Source organism: Podarcis cretensis (genome assembly GCF_951804945.1).
Source record: "Podarcis cretensis genome assembly, chromosome: 8".
NCBI classification, from domain to species: Eukaryota; Metazoa; Chordata; class Lepidosauria; order Squamata; family Lacertidae; genus Podarcis; species Podarcis cretensis.
The window spans coordinates 18745254-18769713 of NC_137177.1; the positions used below are offsets into that span (position 1 = coordinate 18745254).

The 24460-nt window shown below is 49.9% G+C and overlaps 1 protein-coding gene across 2 annotated transcripts; it reads right to left on the reverse strand.

Moving 5' to 3' along the window:
- Window positions 1-537: 537 nt before the first annotated feature.
- USF2 (upstream transcription factor 2, c-fos interacting) lies at window positions 538-23447 on the reverse strand. 2 transcript variants are annotated; one of them, XM_079988186.1, is made up of 10 exons: window positions 22948-23447; window positions 13309-13355; window positions 11439-11611; window positions 9987-10106; window positions 7705-7858; window positions 5748-5835; window positions 5083-5141; window positions 3705-3799; window positions 3324-3452; window positions 538-2310 (listed from the first exon to the last, which is right to left on the reverse strand). In XM_079988186.1, the coding sequence occupies exons 1-10, from the start codon at window positions 22998-23000 to the stop codon at window positions 2221-2223; spliced, it is 1008 nt and encodes a 335-aa protein (XP_079844312.1). In that variant the 5' UTR covers window positions 23001-23447; the 3' UTR covers window positions 538-2220. The 2 variants fall into 2 exon arrangements, with proteins under 2 accessions (XP_079844312.1, XP_079844313.1); XM_079988187.1 differs by having other exon boundaries at window positions 11496-11611; window positions 22948-23442.
- Between the last annotated feature and the right edge of the window lie 1013 nt (window positions 23448-24460).

Consider the following 24460-nt stretch of genomic DNA (forward strand, 5'->3'; position numbering starts at 1 on the left):
TGTGGCATAGAGGTATTAAGGACTGTGGGGAGCCATCTCATTTAGTGGGTGACCCTGGGCCAGCTGCCATCTCTTGGCTTAACCTATCGCACAGAGTTCTTGTGGCAGAAGGCGATGCCATGCCCTCAGAGATTCTTGGGAGGAAGCCTTGGAATTGGGAGAAAGTGTGGTGTAGAGGTTAGTGTTTTAGGCTGAGACCTGGGAGATCGGAGTTCCAGTCCCAACTCGGCTGCAAAGTCCACAGGGTGACACTAGGCCGGTCCCTTTCTCACGGGGTTGTTGTGAGGATGGAAGAGGGAGAGGCAGAACTATGTAAAGCACCTTGCACTTCCCCTGGAAGAAAGGAGGGATATAAATGAAACAAATAAACAACATATTAAGATCTGGGGAGCCCCCCACTCCACCCCACGGTTGCTACTGCAACTGAGCTGAAAACACCTGGTTGTCAAACTGGGGTCTTTGGGTGCAAGAAAAGGGAACAGCCAATCAATTTCGTTCTGTCCCCACACGTAGCCACAAACACCGTCAAAGCACAAAATGATTTGATACAATATTATTTCTGTGCAGGTTTTTTTCTTTTTTCCTTTTATATATAAACAGAATTTCTTCCTACTTTCCAACGATCAAACTCTGCAAGCCAACTTTTTTTTCCTTTTTTGATATACCATTTGTTTCCCCCAACCCCTGCGATCTAACCTCTCTTCATCTCTTCCTCCTCACATTCATAGAGGGTTGGAGCAAAACTGATATTTGGGTACAAACATTACCACAAATCCAGTTACAATCCTGGATATATGTATTTTTTCTCCAGGAGGGCTGGTATATAGAGATATAAAATGAAACAAACAAACAAAATCAAACCTAAGGAACTTGCTATTACAATAATAATATTTTATAATTTTTAGGAACCATTTATCTTCTTTTCTTAAAAAAAATTCTGTGTGAAAGCAGGGGGCGGGGTAGGAAACCCAAAATATAGGAGATTGCTTCTTTTCTTTTTTTAAAAAAAATCCATCTCCTGATTATTATTATTTTCTTAACCTGAAATCTAAAACACTGCTGAAGTTTAATTAAAAAATTATATAATATCAAAAAACACACACAAAAGCAACCCTGTTGTCAAGTCAATCCACCACTAAAAAAACCTCTTTCTAATGGCCTGGGTTTCAGCTATCATACAAACACCGTACCTCTATACAAACGCGCTTGGGAACTAATAAAATAAGAGATTACTTACAAGAAAGAAAGAAGGAAAGAAAGAAGGAAGGAAAGAAAGAGAAGGAAGGAAGGAAATAAAGGGAGGGAGGGAAGGAAGGAAGGAGACAGTAGTAAGATTTAGGACTGAACTCTGCTGTGCCTTAATCATTATTATTTTACAAGTTTTGGAGTGGTGGGAAAACAGAGGGGTAGAGTTAGTGGACATGGCCGGAGAGGCAAAACTGAACTGCAACCTCCCCCTGGTTCATGGCACGAGGATCCCTCCATAAAATAACCCGTTGGCCTGATTGCAAGTCAAATTCCAACTAACCTGCTACTGAGTTTCACCTGAAGAGCATTCATTTCAGCGCACCTCAAAGGCAGGGCTGGGGTGTCTACTTAACCTGCGGATCGTGTCCAAAACGCGTGGGGGGAGGGTCAACCTCACCCATTCTTGGGCTAGCAGCCAAACCTGAGAAACCCAAACCTCTACTCCTCCCCCCCCGCAATGGCCAAATCAACACGATGGGTTCGCCCTAAGGGAGGCTTCGAACCGTCAAGAAGGTCAGAAGAAAGAAGATAGAATCCGATAGCTTTTGAAACAGCCCATCTCAGAGGAGGGGGGAATGTCCCCATCCCACAGATCCAGTGGGGAAAAGGGGAGGCAAGTGGAAACTGGCTAACCTGTGTTAAAAATCTACTATAAAAAAAAATGCATCTTTTGTCTGTTTAATCTTAACGTATCCTAAGTAGAGGAAGGAAGTCAGGAGGGGAAGACAACAGGAAGTGAGATTGGGGGGAGAAGGCTGGCGTGGCTGGGCTGACGAGCCCCTCGGTCAGACTCTTCCACCCCCACTCCCCGGATTTTTTGCCGCTCCCCTCGGTTTACCCCCAACGCGAGGGGAAGGGAGGCAACGTTCGTTCAGAGCAGAGGGGGTACTCTGTACAAAAGGATGAGTAGAACTGGAGGCTGAGATCCTGTGTAAAGAGGCAGTGGCAAAGTGGGCAGCTGGGGGGGGGGGGCTACTGCCCAGGGGCATCTCCCACAATCTCGATCCCGTGTTGCTGCAGCTGTGCTCTGAGAAGGGCGTTTTCGTTCTTCAGCTCCTCGATCTGTGGGGCGGGGGGAAGAGATAAGAGAGGTAATTGGTTTTTTAAAAAAGAATTGTTTATACAGTGGTACCTTGGTACTCAGAGATGCAGGTGGCGCTGTGGGTTAAACCACAGAGCCTAGGACTTGCCGATCAGAAGGTCGGCGGTTCAAATCCCCGCGACGGCGTGAGCTCCCGTTACTCCGTCCCTGCTCCTGCCAACCTAGCAGTTCGAAAGCATGTCAAAGTGCAAGTAGATAAATACTTCCCGCTCTGGTGGGAAGGTAAACGGTGTTTCCGTGTGGTGCTCTGGTTCGCCAGAAGCAGCTTAGTCATGCTGGCCCAGAAGCTGTATGTCAGCTCTCTCAGCCAATTAAGCAAGATGAGCGCCACAACCCCAGAGTCGGTCACGACTGGACCTAATGGTCAGGGGTCCCTTTACCTCTACCTTGGTTCTCAAATGCCTTAGTACTCAAGCAGCTTGGAACCCAAACACTGCAAACCTGGAAGAAAGTGTCCCGGTTTGCGAACTTTCTTCGGAAGCCTAACGTGCTCTGTTTTGAGTGTTACGCTGAGGTCTGTCTGTTTCTGCTATTTGTTTTGCATTTTTGCTGCTCTTTTTGTTTTGTTTTTGTGTGGAACCCAGCTCAGCTACTGATTAACTGGTTGTGTGACTGCAGTACACTGTTTATTGCTTTCATTTTATGGATCAATGGTCTCGTTAGATAGTAAAATTCATGTTAACTGCTGTTTAAGCGGTTGTCTTTAAAAGTCTGGAACGGATTAATCTATTTTGCATGACTTTCTATGGGAGAGCGCACCTTGGTTTTGGAACGCTTTGGTTTCGAACGGACCTTCGGAACAGATTAAGTTCGAGAACCACTGTATACCACTTTCCCCCTCCAAGGAGGTCATGTCAAGGTGGTGCGCATCGCGTTCCCCATTTTATCATCACAACAACCCTGTGAGTAGGCTAGGCCATCTCAGCAATGGGTCTTTGTTACTGGGGAGGGCAGGCTTGGAGGGCTCAGGTACCTGTTGCCGTAACAAGTCGTTGTCCATCTGCAGCCGCTCAGCTTCTTTGAAAGTCTCTTGCATGTGCTGGTTCGTCTGGCGCAGTTCACGGATGTAGTCGCACGCTTTAGACAGAATGCCTCCTTTACTCTGTGGGGACACACAGAACACATTTCCTAAATGCCATGCCATGATCAGAACAGGTAAAATTGCCCGCTGCAATAGAATCTGACAGCCGGGGGGTGGGGTGGGGTTCAGAGGGCATTACACCCCCTCGAACAGCCTCTCCCAATATAAACTGTCCCAAGAAGAATGAGCTTGCCACCTGCAGCAGTAGCCAGCAACTCCTCCCAAACCAAAAACCCTCCCGGCATTCATGTCCTGCCCAGAAGCTGCCCTCACCGCCCCCGTCTTGCTGTTGTCTGTATTGCAGTCTGGAATGATTTTCGACAGCTGGACAATCCAGTTGTTGATTTTGTCCCGCCTCCTCCGTTCAACTAGAGAGGGGGAGGCAAAGAGAAAACAGGGAACTGGTTAGACAAGGGAACTTTTTCTAATAAAAGAAACAGTGGTACCTTGGTTCTCAAACGCCTTGGTTCTCAAACCACTTGGCACCCAAACACTGCAAACCCGGAAGTGTTCTGGTTTGCAAACTTTCTTTGGAAGCCGAATGTGCTCCATTTTGAGTGTTATGCTTCCATTTTGAGTGCCATGCTTCTGTTTTGAGTGTTACGCTGAGATCTGTCTGTTTTTGCTATTTATTTTGCTTTTTTTGGTGACTGTGTGGAACCCAGTTCAGCTACTGATTGATTGTGTGACTGCAGTACATTGTTTATGGCTTTCATTTTATGGATCAATGGTCTCGTTAGATAGTAAAATTCATGTTAAATTGCTGTTTTAGGGATTGTTTTTTAAAAAGTCTGGAACGGATTAACCCATTTTGCATGACTTTCTATGGGAAAGTGCGCCTTGGTTTTGGAACGCTTTGGTTTTGGAACAGACTACTGGAATGGATTCAGTTTGAGAACCAAGGTACCACTGTACCTTTTGGGGATCATTGCCAACCCCTCCCCCTCCCCCCCAAATTAAAAATAAATCAGGGGCCACAGCAAATCACCCGACCCAATCTGCTCATTCAAAGGAGAAGAGAGCTTTGGAAGTGCACCTCAGGGCAGCTGAAATCCAACCTTACAACACATCCAAAATTATTATAATTATTAAGATACAAGCCACAGCTGGGCTGCAGGCTACAAGGTTCCCTGCCGCCGGGTGGAACACCTGAGCAATCTCCTCTGAGTTGGGGAGGATGCTAATCTACTGTGTCCATCATTCCTGACCCTCGGCCATATTAGTAGGGGCTGGTAAAAGTTGTAGACCGAAGCCTATGGAGGGTAACAGCTTGGTTGGGGTGTTTGGGTGGGAAAAGCACCTCCATGAAGAACTGAGCTAACTCAAATCCACCACAGGTATTAGTGGGTGCTTGTGGAGAGTATCAGGCCCTGGTAATTAAGGAAGCGTGGGTGAGGAGAGGCACAGCTTTGATGGGATGTAAGAAAAACAGGCAGCTTCCCCCCTTAAAAGCACCCTGCTACAAAAAAATTAAGCTTTAAACTTTCCGGGGGAGGCTGCCAGCAGTGTGGCTGTCACTGCAAGCACGTAAAAACCCTCTCCTCAGGTTCTGTGGCCCCAGAGGGCAAGAAATCCCAGAACGATCTGAATGTGCTATTTGATTTTTATTTTTTTTAAGGGATGGTTCAGGCTGTTTGGCTGTTCTGCGCACCTTCGTTGTGCTGGGCTCGCCTCCTCTCGTCCCGCGGCGTCCGCGTCCCGTCCATTTTCCTAGGTTTTCAAAGCAAAGGCATGGGGGTGGGGGAAATCAGGAGGGGGACAGGGAAGGGGGCACAGACCCTGCTCACGTCTCGGACGCAGCGGTGCAGTGCCAGATGCGAATATGAAAGGGGCAAGGAAAATGCTCCAAATCTCCCTTTTCATTTGCAGAGCGTGGGCCGTGGCAACAATGCACCGCCCCCTGCCTTTAAAAGGGGTGTAAACATTCTTTCTGGGGTCGGTTAAATAGAGCTACATCCCAAAGTCCCAGCTTCAGTCCTTGCCCCAAACCCGACAGCAGTGCTTCTCAAACTTGGGTCCCCAGCTGCTGGTGCACTACAACTCCCATCATCCCTTGCTCGCTGGGAATGATGGGAGTTGTAGTCCAGGAACAGATGGACTACAGTTTGAGAAGCACTGCCTGCCCAGTGCAGGCAGTACTGTGCTGGATGGACTGACTCAGCGCAACACAGCTTCCAATTCTCTTAGTTTGGCTTCCTGGCTCCCCGCTTCCTTGGCCCTTCGGGAACAGCCATCATTGGGGGTCAGGGAGCTAGACAGCCGTGCTCCTGACTCGTCAACCCTCCCTCTTTGCTCCCTTCCCAGAGCCATACATACGGGGAATAGGGGTGGGTTCGGGGGGCGATGGTACGTTGCGTCCCTGTCTGCAACACGTCCTGCGGGGTCATCATCACGTAGAATTGGCCTACGGGGAGCAACACAGAAGAGAAATTAAGCTTGCTATTTTGAAAGGAACAGCAAGAGGGAGGGAGAGCCAGCTGGCTGCGGAGAAACCCTGGCCACCTTTTTATTTTAGGACTGGGATGAGCCAAGATCAACTCTCCACTCACATATACATGAACCGCGCTGGATGCCTTTGGGCCACTCACTCCCCTGACCTACCTTACATGGCTGTTGTGAGGAGAAAACAGGAGCAGGGGACGAGCAGCCAGTATATGCTGCCTTGAGCTGAATGAAAGGAAGGTGTAGTGGTTCAGTGTTGGACTAGGGCCGGGGAGATCTGGATTCGAATCCCCACTCAGCCATGAAGCTCACTTAGGCCAGTCACATTTTCTCGGCCTAACCTTCCTCACGGGGTCAAAGATTCGGAGAATTGGATGGGACCCCGAGGGTCCTTTATTCCAACCCCCCTGCAATGCAGGAATTCAAACTGAAATACTTTATTGTCACTTGTACAACATGTATACAGTGAGATTACACGAGCACCCCCCACTCAGCTCTCTTAGTCTTAATTCCCCTCGTTTACTGACGCACACCCACCAAACCCGAAAGTCAGTTGCCCTGTTGCTATCTTTTCATTCAGCAGCCTAACAGCCCACGGATAGAAGCTGTTCTTTACCCTGTTGGTGCGACAATCATGCTTCTATATCTTCTGCCTGAGGGCAGGAGATCAAGAAAGTGCCGGCCAGGGCGTGAATCATCCCTGAGAATTTTCCTCACTCTCCTGAGGCAACCTTCTTCTTATATTTCATCCAGAGGATTCATGGGACAGCCCATAATATCTTGTGCTGTATTCACCACTCTCTGTAGGCACTTCCTATCAGTCGATGTCAAACCAGCGTACCACACTGTGATGCAGTATGAAAGGACACTTTCTATTGTTGACCAGTGGAAGGAGATCATTAAATGTTGATTGACATTGTTCCTTCACAATACTCTGAGGAGATGGAGTCTCTTTTGGGCTTTCTTGACCACCTGGGTTGCATTCATTTTCCAAGTAAGGTCTTCACTGAGATAATTTCCTAGGAATTTGAAGGAAGAGACTCTCTCCACACAGCCCTCCCTGATGTACAGCAGGGCTAGTTCTTCTCTCTTCCTCCTAAAGTCCAACATCATCTCCTTTGTCTTGCTGATATTAAGGTGTAAGTTGTTCCCTAGGCACCATGTAGATTATGTGTTATGTTATGTTATGTTATGTTATGTTATGTTATGTTATGTTATGTTATGTTATGTTATGTTATGTTATGTTATGTTATGTTGTAGATAGGAATCTCAACTAAAGCATCCATGACAAAGGACCATCCAACCTCTGTTTAAAATCTCCGCACTGTCGAACAACTCTTCCTGTGTTTAGTCGGAATCACCCTTCTTGTAACATGAAGCCATTGGTTCGGGCCCTGCCCTCCTCCAGAGGAGAAAACAAGCTTGCTCCATCTCCCATGTGAAAGCCCTTGAGGTATTTGAAGATGGCTTCAAATATAGTCATGGCAAGGATAAAGCGAAGAGAGGGAGAGCCTTGTACGACCACCTCGAAAGGTGTTGGGAGTTGTAGGGTGACCCCTATTCTCCTCAGAGCTACATTCCCTGGAATGTGAAACTCTGGGAATTCTAGCTCTGGGGGGGGGGGGGAATAGGGGTCCTCTTAAAACCTTCTCAGCACCGTTCACAAACCAGGGTTTTTGTAGGAAGCCGTGGCTGTTAAAAGTGGTACAATCCTGCTTTAAATGGATGGCGCGGATGGCCCCTGTGCAAATTGCCCCTTGTGGACCAGACTTCAGGATCCCGCTCCGGAAAGAAGAGGGGAGAGGTGGCTCGGCCCTTCTCACTTCCCTACCTCCGGCCTGCGTCAGCGACTGATCTGTCGTCTGCACCGACACCGCTGTGGCGTCCCCCACCGTGGAGGCAGGGAAGTACGCAAACCGGGCCTCGCCGCTGACGGCGTCCGTGGCCGGGCTCCCACCATTGCTGAAGGGGTTCTGGATCACAGCCTGGAAAGAAGAGACAGAAGAAAGCTAAAACCATTCATCCGAAGGTCTCGGGGTAGGCCGCAGAAAAAAAACCCACCAGCCACACAGGTAATAAAAGCAAGAACAAACACACACCCCTCTCGCAACACATTTAACAGGGCCTTGGATGTCAATCAGGCAAAGGCCTGGTTACAGAGGAACGGTTTCACCTGGTGCCTACAAGTGTATAAGGAAGGCACCAGGTGAACCTCCCCGGGGAGAGCATTCCACAAACGGGGAGCCACCACAGAAAAGGCCCATTCTCGTGTTGCCACCCTCTAGACCTCACGTGGAGGAGGCACACGAAGGAGGGCCTCAAAAGATGATCTCAGGGTCTGGGTCGGTTCATATGGAGAGAGGCAGTCCTTGAGGCATTGCGGTTCTGAGCCATTTAAGGCTTCTTAGGTCAAAACCAGCACTCTTTGACTGTGGTTCTTCTGTTCTTCCTTCCTTCCCTTCCCTTTCTTTCTCTTTCCAATTATTTTTATTGATTTCCCAATTTCAACCCAATTATTTCCAAATTATCACAACTTCGCTTAAGTGGTTTCTCACACGCCATTCTTGATACTTCCTTATCATCTTATATTACTGCGTTTCATATTCTTCTTTACTTCTAATTGCATTCCATTTTACAAAATCATCACTTAGTCAACAGCTGCACTCTTAATGATTGCTATTCGTGTTATTCTATTATTTAACCTTTCATAAAACTTGCAAGTGAGGAATAATAGGTAGCTCTTTTCTTTTCAGCCTAGATTTATTAGACCTGATGCACATGGTTTTAAAATTCAGGTGTATGTTTTTTTTGGTGAAAGCAAAGCAGATGTTCTACCACTAAGCCCTGCTAACAATTTCTAGTTGTACTGTTTTAAAGTGCTAATGAGCCACTGAGTACATTCCTTGGGATAATGGGCCAAGGCAGGTGGCTACAGATTTCCGTATAAAAACACAGGCGTGGAGGTTTTTTTGGTTTGGGGCACTGGGGAGATACCAGTAGCTGCGTTCTGCCACCAGTTGCCGAACTATATCCTAATGCAAATGGGAGAGAGCGCACAGTCCTCTAGGGACAGAGCTGGCGCGTCAACCAAAACATCTCAACGCCAGAGTGCGATCTGAGAAAGTCACTGGGATGCTCCAGGTTCGCACTGCCCTCTTGTGGTCAATGAGTGGGAAATCCTTCCAAAATAATAAAAAGTAGGCCAGTCCTGGGGAAGTTAACAGGAATTTCGATTATTTGAGGCAAGTGATAAGGGCTGTCACATTAAATCTTCACCCAGGAAAGCTAAACACAGAACATACAGAGTCAAGGAGCTGAGGAGGAGGGAGCTGGAAACGTTGGAGAAGCAGAAGGAATATTTTTGGAGGTGTGAGAAGGAGAAGTATCACACGAGAGATCAGTTCAGCTCTCTGGAGAGATCTACAGTGGTACCTTGGGTTACATACGCTTCAGGTTACATACGCTTCAGGTTACAGACTCCACTAACCCAGAAATATTACCTCGGGTTAAGAACTTTACCTCAGGATGAGAACAGAAATCGTGCTCTGCCGGCGCAGCGGCAGCAGGAGGCCCCATTAGCTAAAGTGGTGCTTCAGGTTAAGAACAGTTTCAGGTTAAGAACAGACCTCCGGAACGAATTACGTACTTAACTAAAGGTACCACTGTATTCCTCCCCCAGGAACCCACTGCACAGGGAGGAAAAGGGGGGAAGACTTGCTCACTTTGGTCTCCCCATCCCCATTCAAATGCAACCTTCAACAAATTCCCCCACAAAGAAATGTGGACCTCAATAACTGAACAGACATCAGTTATCTTTCTTTATGTAGCCAAAATGAAGGCATGCAGTCACAAGAACAGAGGTAATTAGCCGGCAGGTGAGGAACCCATTGTTTTCAGGAGAATGGCAACGTAATAAAGCACGCCTGTCTGTTAATAAGAGATCATCTGTGTCCTATGTTAATGAGCTATCTGATGCACGCAGTTCTTATTCTGAAGTCTGCCGATTAGAGCAACAACTTGATTGATGGACTGAACTGGATGGAAGGAGTACACATTACTAAAAAGCAAGGCATCTGGTGCCGCCTTTGGGCCCCAATAAAGTTTCTCTCTCACCTGAGCAACAGCTTGCTGGCCACTGGTGAAAGCTGCCGTCGAGACCACGCTGACTGCCCCCGTCGCATCTGTCTGTCCATCCAGCTGACTGTCCGTCACCTGAACGACTCTATATGTCACCTGGCAGCGAGGAAGCAAAATAACAAGTCAGTCTTTCGGCAGAATTCGACAAGGGGGAAGACAGTCCCACAGAGAAGTCAAATCAAAGCATGTCTGTATTGCGACCATTCTTGGTGTGAAACGAGGGTCCTCAGCTGGAGAAACAGTAAGATGGAGAACAGTATCGAATATAGCATCCCAGAGTATTTCAGTGGTCGATATCCAACTAACAAATCCTGCCAGCGCAAGGATTTACACTTGTGCAACAGTACATCCTCCCTGCTTCCACCACCTTGTCCCCTAAGCCTGTTCTGGGTTTTCCCCAGCCCTCCCGAGTAGACTTGAGGAGGGTGTGGCCTGTGAGGTGGGGTGGAAGTTCTGCTGTTCCAGTGGGAATCCTTGCTCTGTTGGGACTCATAATCTCGACACTGGCCAAACTAAACGACAGCAAAAAACAACAACACACAAATACAATTTTCTAGTTCTTAAGGTTATGGCAACATCTGCTAAAATCTCTGGAAGCCAGAGGAGATTTACTCAAGAGGAGAGAAGAAACACACTGCTACAAGCCCTTCAGGGATTCTCCCGGGGGATAATAAATGAAGAAGACCAACCGTTTCCTCACGTCAAAACAAGCACAGAATTCTGCACACAGAAAGTTAGTATGTCAGGGAAAGTAGAACCATTGCTTGAGAGCTGCCAGGGGTGTGTGTGTGGGGGGGGGGGGTGTCCCCACCTTTAATGATGTGGGTTTGTCCCCCATCTTTCGTAATGGTTTTTCTTGGAATGTTACTGAGGCGTATTACTGAGACACTTTCATTTCCCAAAATGTGAGAGACAACAAGGGGATCATCCATCTTGGGCCTGGTCCTCACTAACAGGGAGGAACTGACTGGTGAATTTGGAAGTACTGGGAACCTTGGGAGGAAGTGATCATGTCCTTCTGGTCCTCATGATACAGAGGCAAGGGGTGTCTGTCTGTCATGGATGCTTTAGTTGAGATTCCTGCATCGCAGGGGGTTGGACTGTCGGGGTTCCTCCAAACTCTGCAATTTTACGAGTCTGTGATTTGGCTAAACTGGAGTGGAGGGGTTGAGAATAAACGGTTGGAGCTTGCGGGTTTTATAGGGACCCCCACCCCCACCCCACTCCACTCCAATAATGTGGGCAATGCTGCGACTAGACATTTGGGGAATATATTCAATCATGCAATGACACGCACAAACACCCCCAATAATGAAATGGTGCGGTCCCACGAGCGCCACACCATGTGACTCCTCGGAATGTGACGACTGGCCAGTCGGCAGCGGGAAGCCGCCCAGGGGCCAATGCCCTTGCGCCTGAAGCTCTTACCCCTTCCGCCGTACCCACGCAGTTAAAAGCCAAGCTCCCTGACGAGGGTTCTGCTACCTGTCCTCCATTGTTCTCTGTGCGGAACTGGTACTGGATATTATGGTCTGTGAAGGCTGCTTGCTGGACGCTGGCGATGGCCACTGCAGTCTGCTCATCCGCATTTGTGCCGTCTCCTGGGAGAGAGAGAGAAAGGAAAGTGATTACTGCCAGCTTTGGGCCACTCCCTAGCGGCACACCAGCCTCATTGACACAGGTGTTGTTGTTGTTGCTGCTGCTGCAGGGGTTTGCCAGCCTTTTGGGGGCTAACAGGTACATTTGTGACCTGGAATGGGCCTTCTCAGTGGTGGCTCCCCAACTGCGGAATGCCATCCTCCTGGCGACATCAGGATTAACCTTTAAGTGCCAAAGGTGTTCCTGTTTACCCAAACATAACTGGGGTCATAGGGTATGCTTATATCCCAGCCTGCATCAGTGCTCATCATTTAGTAGGGTGGGTCCTTTTTATGCTATTGAGAGATAAGCACTTTCAGTCCATTCAGTTAAGGTTCTTTTTATTTTTCTGGTGCAGTTTAAATCTTCTATAGTGTACGATTTCGTACTCACTACTTCGAGAAATTTTTGTGGTAAGCAACAAATCAATCAGTTTTGGATGGGACCACAAAGGGTCATTTAGTCCAACCCATGAATCTTTTCCCCAATGAGGGGCTCAAACTCCCAACCCTGAGATTAAGAGTCTTATGCTCTACTGACTGAGCTATCCCAGACTTCCTGGTAATAATGATATTAATAACATCAGCTGTTGTGGGCATCAACCCTCACGCCACAGCCTATTCCCTTGGCTATAATCAGATGCCTTTTTCGAACTGAACTCGGTGGAGGTGTCACTCTGGCGACTGCGGCTCTGCTTGGTTACTGGGGTGTCCTCCCACAGGGGAACCCACCGGATTTTTTCTGGGGGGTGCAACAGTCCAGGCCACACAACGCACTCTTGATCTCAGTCACGTAGTGGGTTTATTTATACAACCTGCCACTCCAGAATTTAAAACCCTGAACTAGCTTCAACCTCTCTTTCATTTATGTCATTCTAGAAACCTGCATCCTGTCTGCAAAATGTGCCTTAGTGCAGGCTGCTACTTAGCTCACGGTCACTACCTTGTGGGAAGGACAGCTATTTTGATAACGTTAAATATCCACCAAAGGCCGAGGAGTCAGTTTAGTGGAGAATATGAAGGAGCAAAAAGTATGTTCAGGCTGGGCTCATACAACTTCTATGAAGTGACCTCAGGCCACCCACCCTCTCAGCTGAACCTACCTCACAGAATTGTTGTGACGACAAAAGTGTGTTTGTCTGTGCAAGAGAAAGAGAGAGAGGAATCTCTGTGTATGCTTCCCTGAACATCTTGAAGGAAAAGGAGGAGAGAAATAACAACAGCAAGGTGGTGGTTGACTGAAACCTCTCTGGGGCAGGGACCTTTATTTCTTGCTAGCAAAACTCTGTGAAGTGCAAATGCACTAGGACGAACCCTGACGTACGAATGGCAAGAAAGGGTTTGCTTCCCTCCTCTTTCCCTCGTCTCACATCTTGTGCATGATGTGTCTGAGTGAAGGATAAGATGCTAGAGGGGCTCTAAGGCTGTGTGGGTCTGCAGGGGGTCGGGGAGATTTGGGGTTCCAGCTGCCAACACACTGCCCCCGTGGGATCCAGACAGGAGGAGGCCAGAGATTCAGCTTTGTTCACAGACAGACATTTCGTACGCCTTACTTATCGGGCGGTGCCCTGGCGGTAGAAATCCCTCCCCGAGCGGGGGCTACAACTTGCTCACGCAGGTTGGCTGGGCATTTTCTGGGCCAGCCCAGGACCCCTCCTCACCTTCCTGCAGCTCGACTCCCTCTTCACCTTCTTGACCTTTCTCGTGGCTGTAACACAAAGGGAGGTGGGGGAGAGAGAGAGAAGAAAAAGAACTGTCAGCCGAGATAGAATCTAAGCCTGCAGAGGTCAGCTCTGGGCCTTGTTCCCTTCCAAAAGCTCATTCAGAAGAACTGTAGTCCACATTCATCCCGTACCTTTATAGCACTATGATAGTACTTTGAACAGTCATGGCTTTCCCCAAAGAAATATGGGGAGCATAGCTTATTAAGGGTGCTTTTAAAGGACCCCTGACCAATAGGTCCAGTCATGGCCGACTCTGGGGTAGCGGTGTTCATCTCGCTTTACAGGCCGAGGGAGCCGGCGTACAGCTTCCGGGTCATGTGGCCAGCAGACTAAGTCACTTCTGGTGAACCAGAGCAGCACACAGAAACTCCTTTTGCCTTCCCGCCAGAGCAGTACCTATTTATCTACTTGCACTTTGACGTGCTTTCGAACTGCCAGGTTGGCAGGAGCAGGGACCGAGCAACGGGAGCTCAACCCGTTACGGGGATTCGAACTGCCAACCTTCTGATCGGCAAGTCCTAGGCTCTGTGGTTTAACCCACAGCGCCACCCGCGTCCCAAGGGTGTTTTTAGGAGACCCCCTAAACCCTTCACAGAGCTACCCATCCCAGAGTAGTTGAAAAATCAACCCCTTCGCGGGGAGCTCTGAGAATCTTAGCTCTGTGGTTGGGGAATGCATGACACCTCCTTATGATTCTTTGGAGAAAGTTGTGACTGTTTAAAGTTACAAGATGCTGCTTTAAATGTCCAGCGCGAATGGGACCAGAGGAAAATGTAGGAGCAAGAAATGTGCTTTTACTCCTGCAAGACTGAATATAATGCCTTTGGCTGTACATGGAGGACGATTCCAAAAAATTCCACGGTTATGTCCCTGTGGAGATGGCAGTACTTAATCGGTGGTGCATGTCCTTCTGGCCTGCACTCTTTATAAAGATTTGAGGAGTGAGGTTATCACCCCTCTATTATTGTCCACTCCGGGTCGCCCAACCACTGTTACAGTGTCCTTTCTCTTGGCAGATGAGCAGGTGACAGCAAAGGTTGCAAGGTTTTTAGCCAGGGCAATAAGAATAAGAGCCATTATTTCACTATTGGCCCAAACCCCCAAATGCATTTTATATAACTGACTTTTTACCTTTATCCTCTATAGTATAGTGTATTTTAAAATGAGGTTTCAGAGTTTTTAGGGGTTTTTGAATGTTTTATGTAGTTTTTATGTAGTTTTATGTAGTTTTTCAATTTCATTGTTCTGCATGGGACAATGACAATAAAGATATTGTATATCGTATATACCGCATTTTGATTATTGCTATGGCTGGTGGCTGATGCAAATAAAGATTCACTCATTCATTCCCAATTGCAGAATAGAATTGCATAAAATAAGAGGAATTCTGTGCAGACGAGACCAACTTTCATTTGCACAAGAGGCTCCAGAATTCCACTGCCCTCCATGCAGAATTTTAACACTGCCTGGGCAACAGAATGCCCCTAAAACATCCTCTGCCAAGCTCTTCTCCCACTGATTTAACAGCCCCTGCAAATCTCTCTCTGTGCAGAGCCTAGAAACCCAGCCCCATTCTCTGGAGTGGGCAGCAACACAGCCTCACTTCCTGCTCGCTATCGGTGACAAGGAAGCTTGATATGCAGCCCGCGCATTCCTGAAAGCCAGAGATCCCTGCGCTGATGTCTGCCACGAGGGTTCGGTGTTAATATCCTCTTTTTGCTTTGACGGAGACAGGATAAAGGAAGGCACACACTGCCCGGCCTTGCAGCTACGGAGGCGCTGCAAAGCATTTGGCTATCTTAATTCTTCGTGCTGGCAGAGGGAGATAAGGCTCGTATCTCGGCAGGACGTTGGCGCAGAGCAGGAATGGCACCGACACGCCAAGGGAAGGTGCCCAACGCAGAGGAGAAAGGCTGGGTTAAAGAGCTCAAAAGCCACCTCCATATCCTTCTTAGGGGTTAGGGTTGTGTTATAGGTATACCATGGACGTGGTGCAAGGAGGTGCTTAGGGGCCAGTGACTCCTAGACCATGGTGTTGTTTTTCCTAGACTCCACCTCCCATCAGTCCCCATCAGCATGGCCAACGCTCACTGGAATTTGGAAAGTCAACATGTGAAACAAAAAGGGTCTACATAACAGAAGACTCGAGATGGAAGTGTGCGATGGGCCTTCCTAGGGAGTGCAAAAACAGTAGTAGGGAACCTGCGACCCTCCAGATCCCATCATCCCCGACCACAGGGATGATCATGACCGCCGGGATCTTGCTGGGATGCCAGAGAGGGCCTTCTCTATGGCAGAGTCTAGGCCAGGACTAGCCAACAGGCGCCCTTCAGACACCAACTTCCATCAGCGGTGAAGGACAATGGAGTTGAAGACCAACGACATCTGGAGGGCCAAGCTTGCAGGACCCAAGCTAGCAGGACCAGTGGTCAGCGATAATGGGAACTGTGGTCCCAAAACAGCTGGAGATCCAAGTTTGGGAAACTCTGAAGCCTGGGGGAAGGGTAGCCAATGTGGTACCTTCCAGATGTTGTGGACTACAGCGCCCATCATACCTGGCCACTGGCCAGGCCGGCCAGGGCAGATGGGAGTTGGATTCTGCAATGCTTGGAAGCCACCATGGTAGCGAGTCCTAGCCCAGACTCTGTCATGGAGAAGGTCCTTTCTGGCAGCCCAGGAATGCAGCAACCAAGGAGATTCTCAAGGAACAGATGGGTACTCTGGCCTTGCCTTCTTTGCTCTCAGATCCCAAGATGCCCTTGGAATGATAGAATTGAGGGGTTGGAAGGGACCCGAGGGTCATCTAGTATGAATCCCTGCAATCCAGGAATTCTGCCCACAACCATCCCATGGTGGGCTCAAACCATCAACCTTCTGGTTAACAGCCAAACACATTGACCCATTGCACCACAGAGGGGGCACCAACAGAGCAGGGCAAGGGCAACAGTTAAATCCCCTTCCTCCTGGGTGAGTCATAATCACCAGGCACCCAGCTATTGTAAGCTGCTTGTAGAGAAAGCCCAAGGCCTGAGGCAAAATGGGTAGGAGATATTTTCTCCACTTGTCTGGTGAGAAACTAGCCTAGCTCATGCCTTTCAGTGTTTCTAGCCAATGAACAAAGCCACACCAATGACTGACATTTTATTAAAAGATCTAGCCCAGCGGTTCTCAACTTCCATCTTCCCCGAGCTCTGGCCTTGCTAGCTAGGGGTGATGGGAGTTGTAGTTCAACAACATCTGGGTACCCACAGGTTGTAAAAGGCTGATCTAGACAATAAAGAGGAGTGACACATCCATTGCCCAAATACAAAACTTCTTGGTACATTCAAAAACCTTTTATTTTGGTTCTTCGCCACTGGAGAAGTGATTTGCTGCTAACCATCCCCCTGCCGCCCGAAAACTCCAACTATTATGATATCCAGGAATTCAGTCTAGGTGTTGCAGTGTTGCTACAATTGGTAGCAGGAAAGGCAGGAGTTCTTTTTAATTCTAATTTCCCCACCTGAGCAGGATGCTGGGCCACTCGCCTGATCCAGCAGGCTCTTCACCTGTCCCCCAATTTGCATCCCTCTAGATGTTGCTGGACCATAACTCCCATCACACCTGCAAGGGCTGTTGGGAACTGAGAGTTCAAAACGTTTGGCAGCCACCATCCTGGAGAAGCTGTCCTGAACTGCAGGGGTTGGACTAGATGACCCCTGGGGTCCCTCTTCCAACTCTACAATTCTGTGATTCTATGAGTCATTTGAGCTTCACTGAGACATCATGGCACCTGGGCCTCTATTCCGTCACCCACCCCTACCCCTGGGGGACCCTGCCTTTCCACTTCTCCCCATCCCCAATATACTCAGCTGAAAGCATGTAGGGCACACTAGACGCAAGGGTGGTTTTTAAAATAATAATAAAAAAGGATGACTAGAACAGACAGAAAATAGATGGAGCTCTTCGTTTTATTACTGCCTGGTACACAACAGGGTTCTAATTATTCTCACCTCCTGTGGGGATAGCAGCTGGGTTTGGGGAGGTGTCTGGGTTGGGGGGCGGGAGGAGAAGCAATGTCTGTGGATAAGATGTGGGAAGTTGAGTACAGAAGAGAGAAAGGCACTTACGGGAGGTCTCAATAAAATTGGGTTTATGGGACTGGCACACACTTCTGGGAAGACCATTGATGCAGAGCTGACATTGATGTCAAGGTCATCTTGACTAGCCATGGAAACTCAGAGACCAGATGTTGGGGGCAAACCACAGGGATTGTTCTCTTTCTGCCCTGCATCAGGACTGACCCTCTAGATGCCCCTGGACTGCAGCTCGAAGCTGCCTGGCACTGCCCAGGGCCGTAGCTAGGGGGTGGTGAGGTGGGCCCCTGCCAGGGACGCAGGTGATTGGGGCCTCCCCAAAAAATTGGCTTAAAATATGTCCATTAATATAAATATTGATTATAAATTATATAAATATTGATTACTGCCTCATAAGAAATGGTTTTAAATAGAAGGTGAATTGAATGGGTGGAGGGGCGGGGGTTGGAGGAGAGGCAGAAAGAAGAGCTAATTTGTCTGTGGCTAGGCGGCGCGATAGGACGTGGGTGGTGCTGTGGGTTAAACCACAGAGCCTAGGACTTGCTGATCAGAAGGTCGGCGGTTCAAATCCTCGCAATGGGGTGAGCTCCCGTTGCTCGGTCCCTGCTCCCACCAACCTAGCAGTTCAAAAGCCTATCAAAGTGGAAGTAGATAAATAGGTACCACTCTGGCGGGAAGGTAAACGGCATTTCTGTGTGCTGCTCTGGTTCACTAGAAGCGGTTTAGTTATGCTGGCCACATGACCCGGAAGCTGTATGCCGGCTCCCTTGGCCAATAAAGCGGGATGAGCACCGCAACCCCAGAGTCGGTCACGACTGGACCTAATGGTCAGGGGTCCTTTACCTTTAGGGGGCGCGACCTCGACGGTTCTGCCAGGGGCGCAAGATCACCTAGCTACAGCTCTGGCGCTATCTAGAGTGCCACAGCCAGGTACGCTCGCCTGGGCCTACAAAGGGGTCCATCAGTTAAGATTTTGCCCAGAGCCCTCCCCCCAATCTGACCAATCCCTCCCCAATACGCTGAGCGCTAGAACTCGCAAGACTCTTCATCCCCACCTCCCTTTACTGCCTCCTCGATCTCATAAGCGCAGTCCCTCTCCTTGCTTTCATGGCCTTTTCTGGGAAAGGGACAGCCGTGGGGAAAGGTGACAGGTCAGTGGCAGAGCACATATTCTCCATGCAAACGGTCCCCAGCTCAATCCCTGGCCTCCCCAGATACTTTTAAGGGGAGAGAACGCCTGCCTAAAACCCGAGAGAGCTGCTGCCAGTCAGTGTGGAACAGATATGCTTCTCAGACGCATTCCACTCTCTATGTGCCATTCCAGGCATTGCTGGATCCCAAGGACCCATTCCAGCCACGGAGGGTGCAAAGTAGGGCTCGTGAGAAGGGTAGCGTCCTGGAGAGAGTCCCGAAGAGGGCTGGAAGGAGGCATTTTCCCTCCCCACCAAGGCCTGAGGCATCCCCACCCCTGACACTACATAAGCAGCTTCCAATGGTTCTCCTGGCATCACCAACAATCACATGAGATAACTCTGGCATCTCCCGTCAAGTCATGCTTCTCTCTGTTCACAACAGAGCCCACCCCTGCTTAGGAGCTTTCTCTCTCCTTATTTAAACCCTGGTAAATGCCCCCAATCAATTCCGGGAGTTTAAGAAGGGGAAGGGGAAGGGGAAGAAGAATCTGGGGTAGCAACCCCTATTACGTTTTCTCTTATATTTCATCAACAGGGCTAGGCCTCACCACTGTTGACAGCATCTAAGAGATGCCTGCCTGTCTGTTCACCTTCCACCGCTGCCAAGAGCTGAGGAAGCACAGAGGTGGCTAACTTGGGTCCCTCCAGGTAATGGTGGGAGTCTCAAATCCCAGCAGCCTCAGCCAACGTGACCAGTGGTCAAGGGTGATGGGAGCCTGAGCAACATCTGCACAAATCTGCCAACACTCTGGGGTCTAGGAGTGGCTAACAGTGTGATTTTTGAGCCTGAAAGTCAGTACAGTCATACAGATGTTTCAGGTTGCGTTTTTTCGGGTTAAGGACCCGCTGAAACCTGGAAGTACCAGGTCAGGTTACATTCAGGTTTTGGTGGTCACGCATGCGCAGAAACACCAAATTGCAACCTGCGCATGGGCAAACGTGCCGCTGCAGGTTGCTAACGTGCATCCCACATGGATCACGTTCGCAACCCGAGCGTCCACTGTATGTATATACATGTACACACACCATCAGCCTTACAAATCACCACAAAAATGACAAATCTGCAAATACACACGCACACACAAACGCCTGACATGGGAGCAAGAAGCACCCTGCCCCTCTTTCTCTAGCCCAACTATTCATTTGCATGAAGTTCCATGGATCACCTACATGTAATTCCTGGTCACCTATGGCAACCACCCTAGTATTTGGCTGAATTATTTCATGTTATAGCCTTTTAAAAAAATCTTACTCTTCCTTCAAGGCTTAGGGAAGTTAATGCAGTGCTTCCCCACTCCACTCTTATCCTCTTCACTGTGCCTTGGGGTAGACTGAGTAGACCAAAAGGGACTGGCCCAAAGGTCACTCAGTGAATTTTGTGACTGAGCGATGATCTGAGCCCAGGTGTCTCTCCAGGCCCAGTCTAACGTCCCGAACAACAAACTCAGAAAAGCCGCTTTTCCTCAAGGAAGCTGTTATCCTGCCGGCCTCTGTGTATCTTTCCCCCGGTGGTCCCCCCACCCCGACACAATAATGTCTGAATGCACATGATGCAGCAAATATTGCTGAAAGCCTGTGCATGGATGGGCGAAAGGTCCAGGAAACTTTATACATACAAAGAGAGTGTGTGTGTTCTACTGAAGGAAAGCTCTCTGGGAAGAAGTCATGGGTGATATCAGGCAAATCAACACATTACATCAGGGATAGGGAGGTGAAGAATAGCAACGAATCTATACAGGTCCATTTTAAAACAAGTTGTTAAGTATTCTGGGGGGAGCATCTCCCCCACCCAAAAAATGTTTTGGTGCTTTTTCTGGATTTACTAAGGATTAAAAAATACTAATACAGTGGACGTTCGGGTTGCGAACGTGAACCATGCGGGATGCACGTTTGCAACCCGCAGTGGCACGTCTGCGCACACACGGGTTGCGATTTGGCGTTTCTGCACCCCCAAAACCCGGAAGTAACCTGTTCTGGTACTTCCGGGTTTTGGCGGGTCTGTAATCCGAAAAATCGCAACCTGAAGCATCTGTAACCCGAGGTATGACTGTAATATCGCCCTACTTGCCATACATCCAGGTTTTTCTGGACATGTTGCCGTTTCAGCAAAAATCTGCCCAGAATCAGTGGTTCTCAACCTGTGGGTCCCCAGATGTTGTTGGACTACAACTCCCATCATCCCTGAGCTATGGCCTTGCTAGCTAGGGGTGATGGGAGCTGTAGTTCAACAACATCTGGGGACCCACAGGTTGAGAAAGGCTGGCCCAGATGCCATTCTGCAGCCCGATTCCCAGATGTGTCCAGAAAAACCTGGATGTACGATGGCAGCCCTAGATAAGGCTGATTTGCATATGCAGTAGATCAGCAAAGATTCCCAACTCCCAATGGTTTAACAATAGCAACAACAACAAACTAGGCAGATGAAATGAAGAGAGCTTGGATTCCCAGGGTTCATTCGGTGGACCACTCCTTTCCACATGAACCCTCTCCTCACAAAGTCCCAACAATCATCTAGGGACTCTACCCTTTTACCCTCCCAAATGTGTTCACCTAGGAGGCAAATTCCAGGATGCCCTTGCTTCTCCATGAAACAACTCAGTCTTGCAAATCGATTCACAAATGTTTCTGCCTACAGTAGCTCTTACCAGCCTCACACATAGCTCATGTTAGTCATTTGTGGCATACCCATAGTTAAGCCCCCTCTCTACTAAATTATGCAACTTTCACTGACTAGTCACCCGGAATCCAGTTTTGCTCACCATAAGCGAGCGGAGCCATGGGAGGGGAGTGCCAAGGCACAGCACAATTCTGCAATGGCTGTTCTGCCCAACTGCCACAGAGTAGACGGCCGTCCTTGAAGCAGCACTGCAACCCGGAAGGAAACAAAGACTATTCCTAGGGTGGCGGTCCTCAACCTGGTGCCCCTCCAGATGTTTAGGACTACAACTCCCATCAGCACCAGGCAGCATGGTCAATGCTCAGGGAGGATGGCAGCTGCAGTCCCACAAGCACAGGAGGTCACCAGGTTGGGGAAGGTTGTCCTAATAAAGACCGCAATGCACTGCAGTATTTTTGGATTTCCCACCAGGTGTGTATCTTTCTCAAGGAAACGCATAAGCCAATCCCAGTTCTCCAATAATGTATGCACCATGAACAGTGGTCACAACCGCATGTTGTAGGTGCTCACTTGATGAACATTAGGTGTTCACACAACACCCCAGAAACAGCAGTGGATGAAGTGGTGTTTGGTCCTCTGTTCGCAGTGAAGGAACCATGTTGCCACGCCTGCCAGGCCTTTTTCTTACTTTGTTCCACCCTTCTACTGAGGCAAGGCTGGGGAACATCTGACCCCTGGGCTGCTGTGATGGAGGACTCCCAGCACCCCTCTCTCCAGCAGCCAGAGTGCTGCAGCCCAAAGCATTTGCAAGGCTAAACATTGCCCATGCCTGCACTAAGGAGCTTGGGGAGGAGAATGAGGAACACATTTTAATCCTACCAACAAACCTGTAATGTAGGGTTAGGTAGCGAGAGCATGGCTGGGGGTGTCACTCCAGAACATTCAGGGCAACGTGGGGATTTAACCCCGAGTCTCTAACCACTACAACACACTGCTGGACTCTCAACTTAACAACCTCTCCCCACCCTCATCACTCCCTCTCCTTTGAAGCCCCACAATCGCACCCCCACTTTTTCTGATCACCCTGGCAGCCTTCTTCCTGCTCAGAGTCACTTACCCTAGTCCCCAGCCCTTACCTGCCAATCAGTGTTTTGTGTCCTCCCTCCCCCCACCAAAACATTGAATGCTTTCCCCACCCCCACCCCTCTCCAAATGCACAAAAACCCAAGATCTTCCCTTTCACCAACCCTCCTGACAATGCATTTCGGATCTTGGACGGTGCGTGTGCGAGTGTGGGGTTGTTAGGGTTGTTTTTTTTGGGGGGGGGGTGTCCCGTTGCTTCTCACCCTACAATGGCACGGAGTCCTCCTGATCACAACCTCTCCTTTCTCTCTCCACACACACACACTTTCCCTTTTATCCAGACACCCAGTTCTCAGCCCCAGGTCACGTCCCCTGGAATTGCACTGTCCCCCGCACCCTCGTCCCACTTCCCCCGTCCCGGAGAGCCTAAGCTCTGCCTCGTCCTCCATTTTGTTCTCCCCCACTCTCTCTGCCGCCGCAGGAGGATCATGGCTGGTTCCCTCTCCCCTCCCCCACCCTCGCTAGGCCCGAGAAGAGAAGGAAGGCTGGGTGCCGTAGCGCCCCCCGCCCTGCTAAATGGGGGTGTCGCGGGATCTTTCCCCCTTACCTGGATGCAGCGGAGGCGGTGGCTGTGTCCAGGCCGGGATCCAGCATGTCCATGGGGGGAGAAGGGAAGGGGGGGAAAGGGAGGGGGAGGGAGAGGGGGTGGGGGAAAGACCCCCGCAGCACCAGGGGGAGAAGGGGGCGGGAGGGGAGGAGGGAGGGGACGAAGTTTAAATCTCACGCCGGATGGAGGTAGAGGGGACGCGGAGGAGACACGGGAGCCGAGGCGCTGATCACGGGGACAAACACTCGGGTCATGTGAGGAGGAAAGAGAGCGAGAGATTCTCTCTCTCTCCCCTCCTTCCCCAGCTGGGAGCCCGGGACACGTGAGGGGGGAAGAGACGGGAGAGCGTGGGAGCCGGAGGATGCGGATTGAAAGAAAGAGGGAAAGGGCGGAAAAGGATCCGAGGAGCTGCTGCTGCTGCTGCCGATCGAACGTCCGCGGCCTGCTTTGGAACGTCGGCGAGCAAGCAGCGGATGGAACGTTGCAACAATCCGGAGAGGGAGAGGGAGGAGGGGGAGGGGATAGAACGCTGCGACGATCCGGGGCGGGGGAAGAAAGAGGCGGCGGCGGCGGCGGCGGCGGCAGCAGTGGAGGAGGGGTGGAATAGAACGTTGCAAACAAGCCGCCGCGGCGGATAGAACGTTGCGGGGTTCGATCGAACGTTGCGGCAGCGTGGGAAGGCGGTGGGGTGTGGGGGGAAGCGTTCTTTGTTGTTTTAGAACGTTGGGCGATTGCGGCGGAATGTTGCAACGGCGGAGCTGCAAGAAAGGGATCGCGCGCGGGGGGGTTGGGGGGAGTAAGACGGTATCTACGCGCGATCGGATACTTTTAAGATCGTAACCCCCCCCCCCCATAGCTATTGCGGTCCCCAGGGCGCATGCGTACATGCTCAAGGCTAGAGGCAGCTGGGGTGTGCTTGGGACGGGAGTGGTGACAGCTCAAACGGTAGAAGGAGCCCCCTGAATACTACTTGACTGGCGGGGCGGGAGAGAAAGAGCAGATAGGATTTGATGAACCGCTTAGCTCGGCGCAACAACTCGAAGCTGTGCCTGCAAGCGCGGTTTGCTAAGAATCAAGGGCCATTGTACTCGATAAGACTTAAGGAGTAAACAAGCGAAGGCTCCGGCTGTGCTGCGTTTCGCCTCCCACCCTTTCCTGCTGCCACCGAGCATGCTCTACGGAGAATATTTGCTCGAGCTGCCAGCCTGTGGACGCTTAAACTGGGCGCGGGCCACGATGGACAGAGTCGCAGTTGCTTCCGAGTTAGCGGCCGTGGGGTGGCGGGCTCGGTGCGTGTATACTCGGAAAAGCAGCGTCCACTGCTCTGGGTGCGGGCTTGCTCCAACCCGCCATCCGTGACTAGCTCCCGGGATCTGGTACCCAGACGCTGTTTTAGTCTACTAAAATGGAGTTATCAGCGCAAAAGCCGTGTCTTGACCTACTTTCCGCAAATTAATCCGCTGTTACGTCGCGTGAGCCGTCAGCAAAACTCTTTTGTCCCAGACCGGAGCAG

Coding starts and splice junctions, on each gene's coding strand:
- USF2 (XM_079988186.1), bottom strand. CDS start 23,000: ATGGACATGCTGGATCCCGGCCTGGACACAGCCACCGCCTCCGCTGCA. Junction 13,356..22,947: donor ACCGCCTCCGCTGCATCCAG/GTAAGGGGGAAA, acceptor TTTGTGTTACAG/CCACGAGAAAGGTCAAGAAG. Junction 2,311..3,323: donor ACGACTTGTTACGGCAACAG/GTACCTGAGCCC, acceptor CCCGCCCCACAG/ATCGAGGAGCTGAAGAACGA.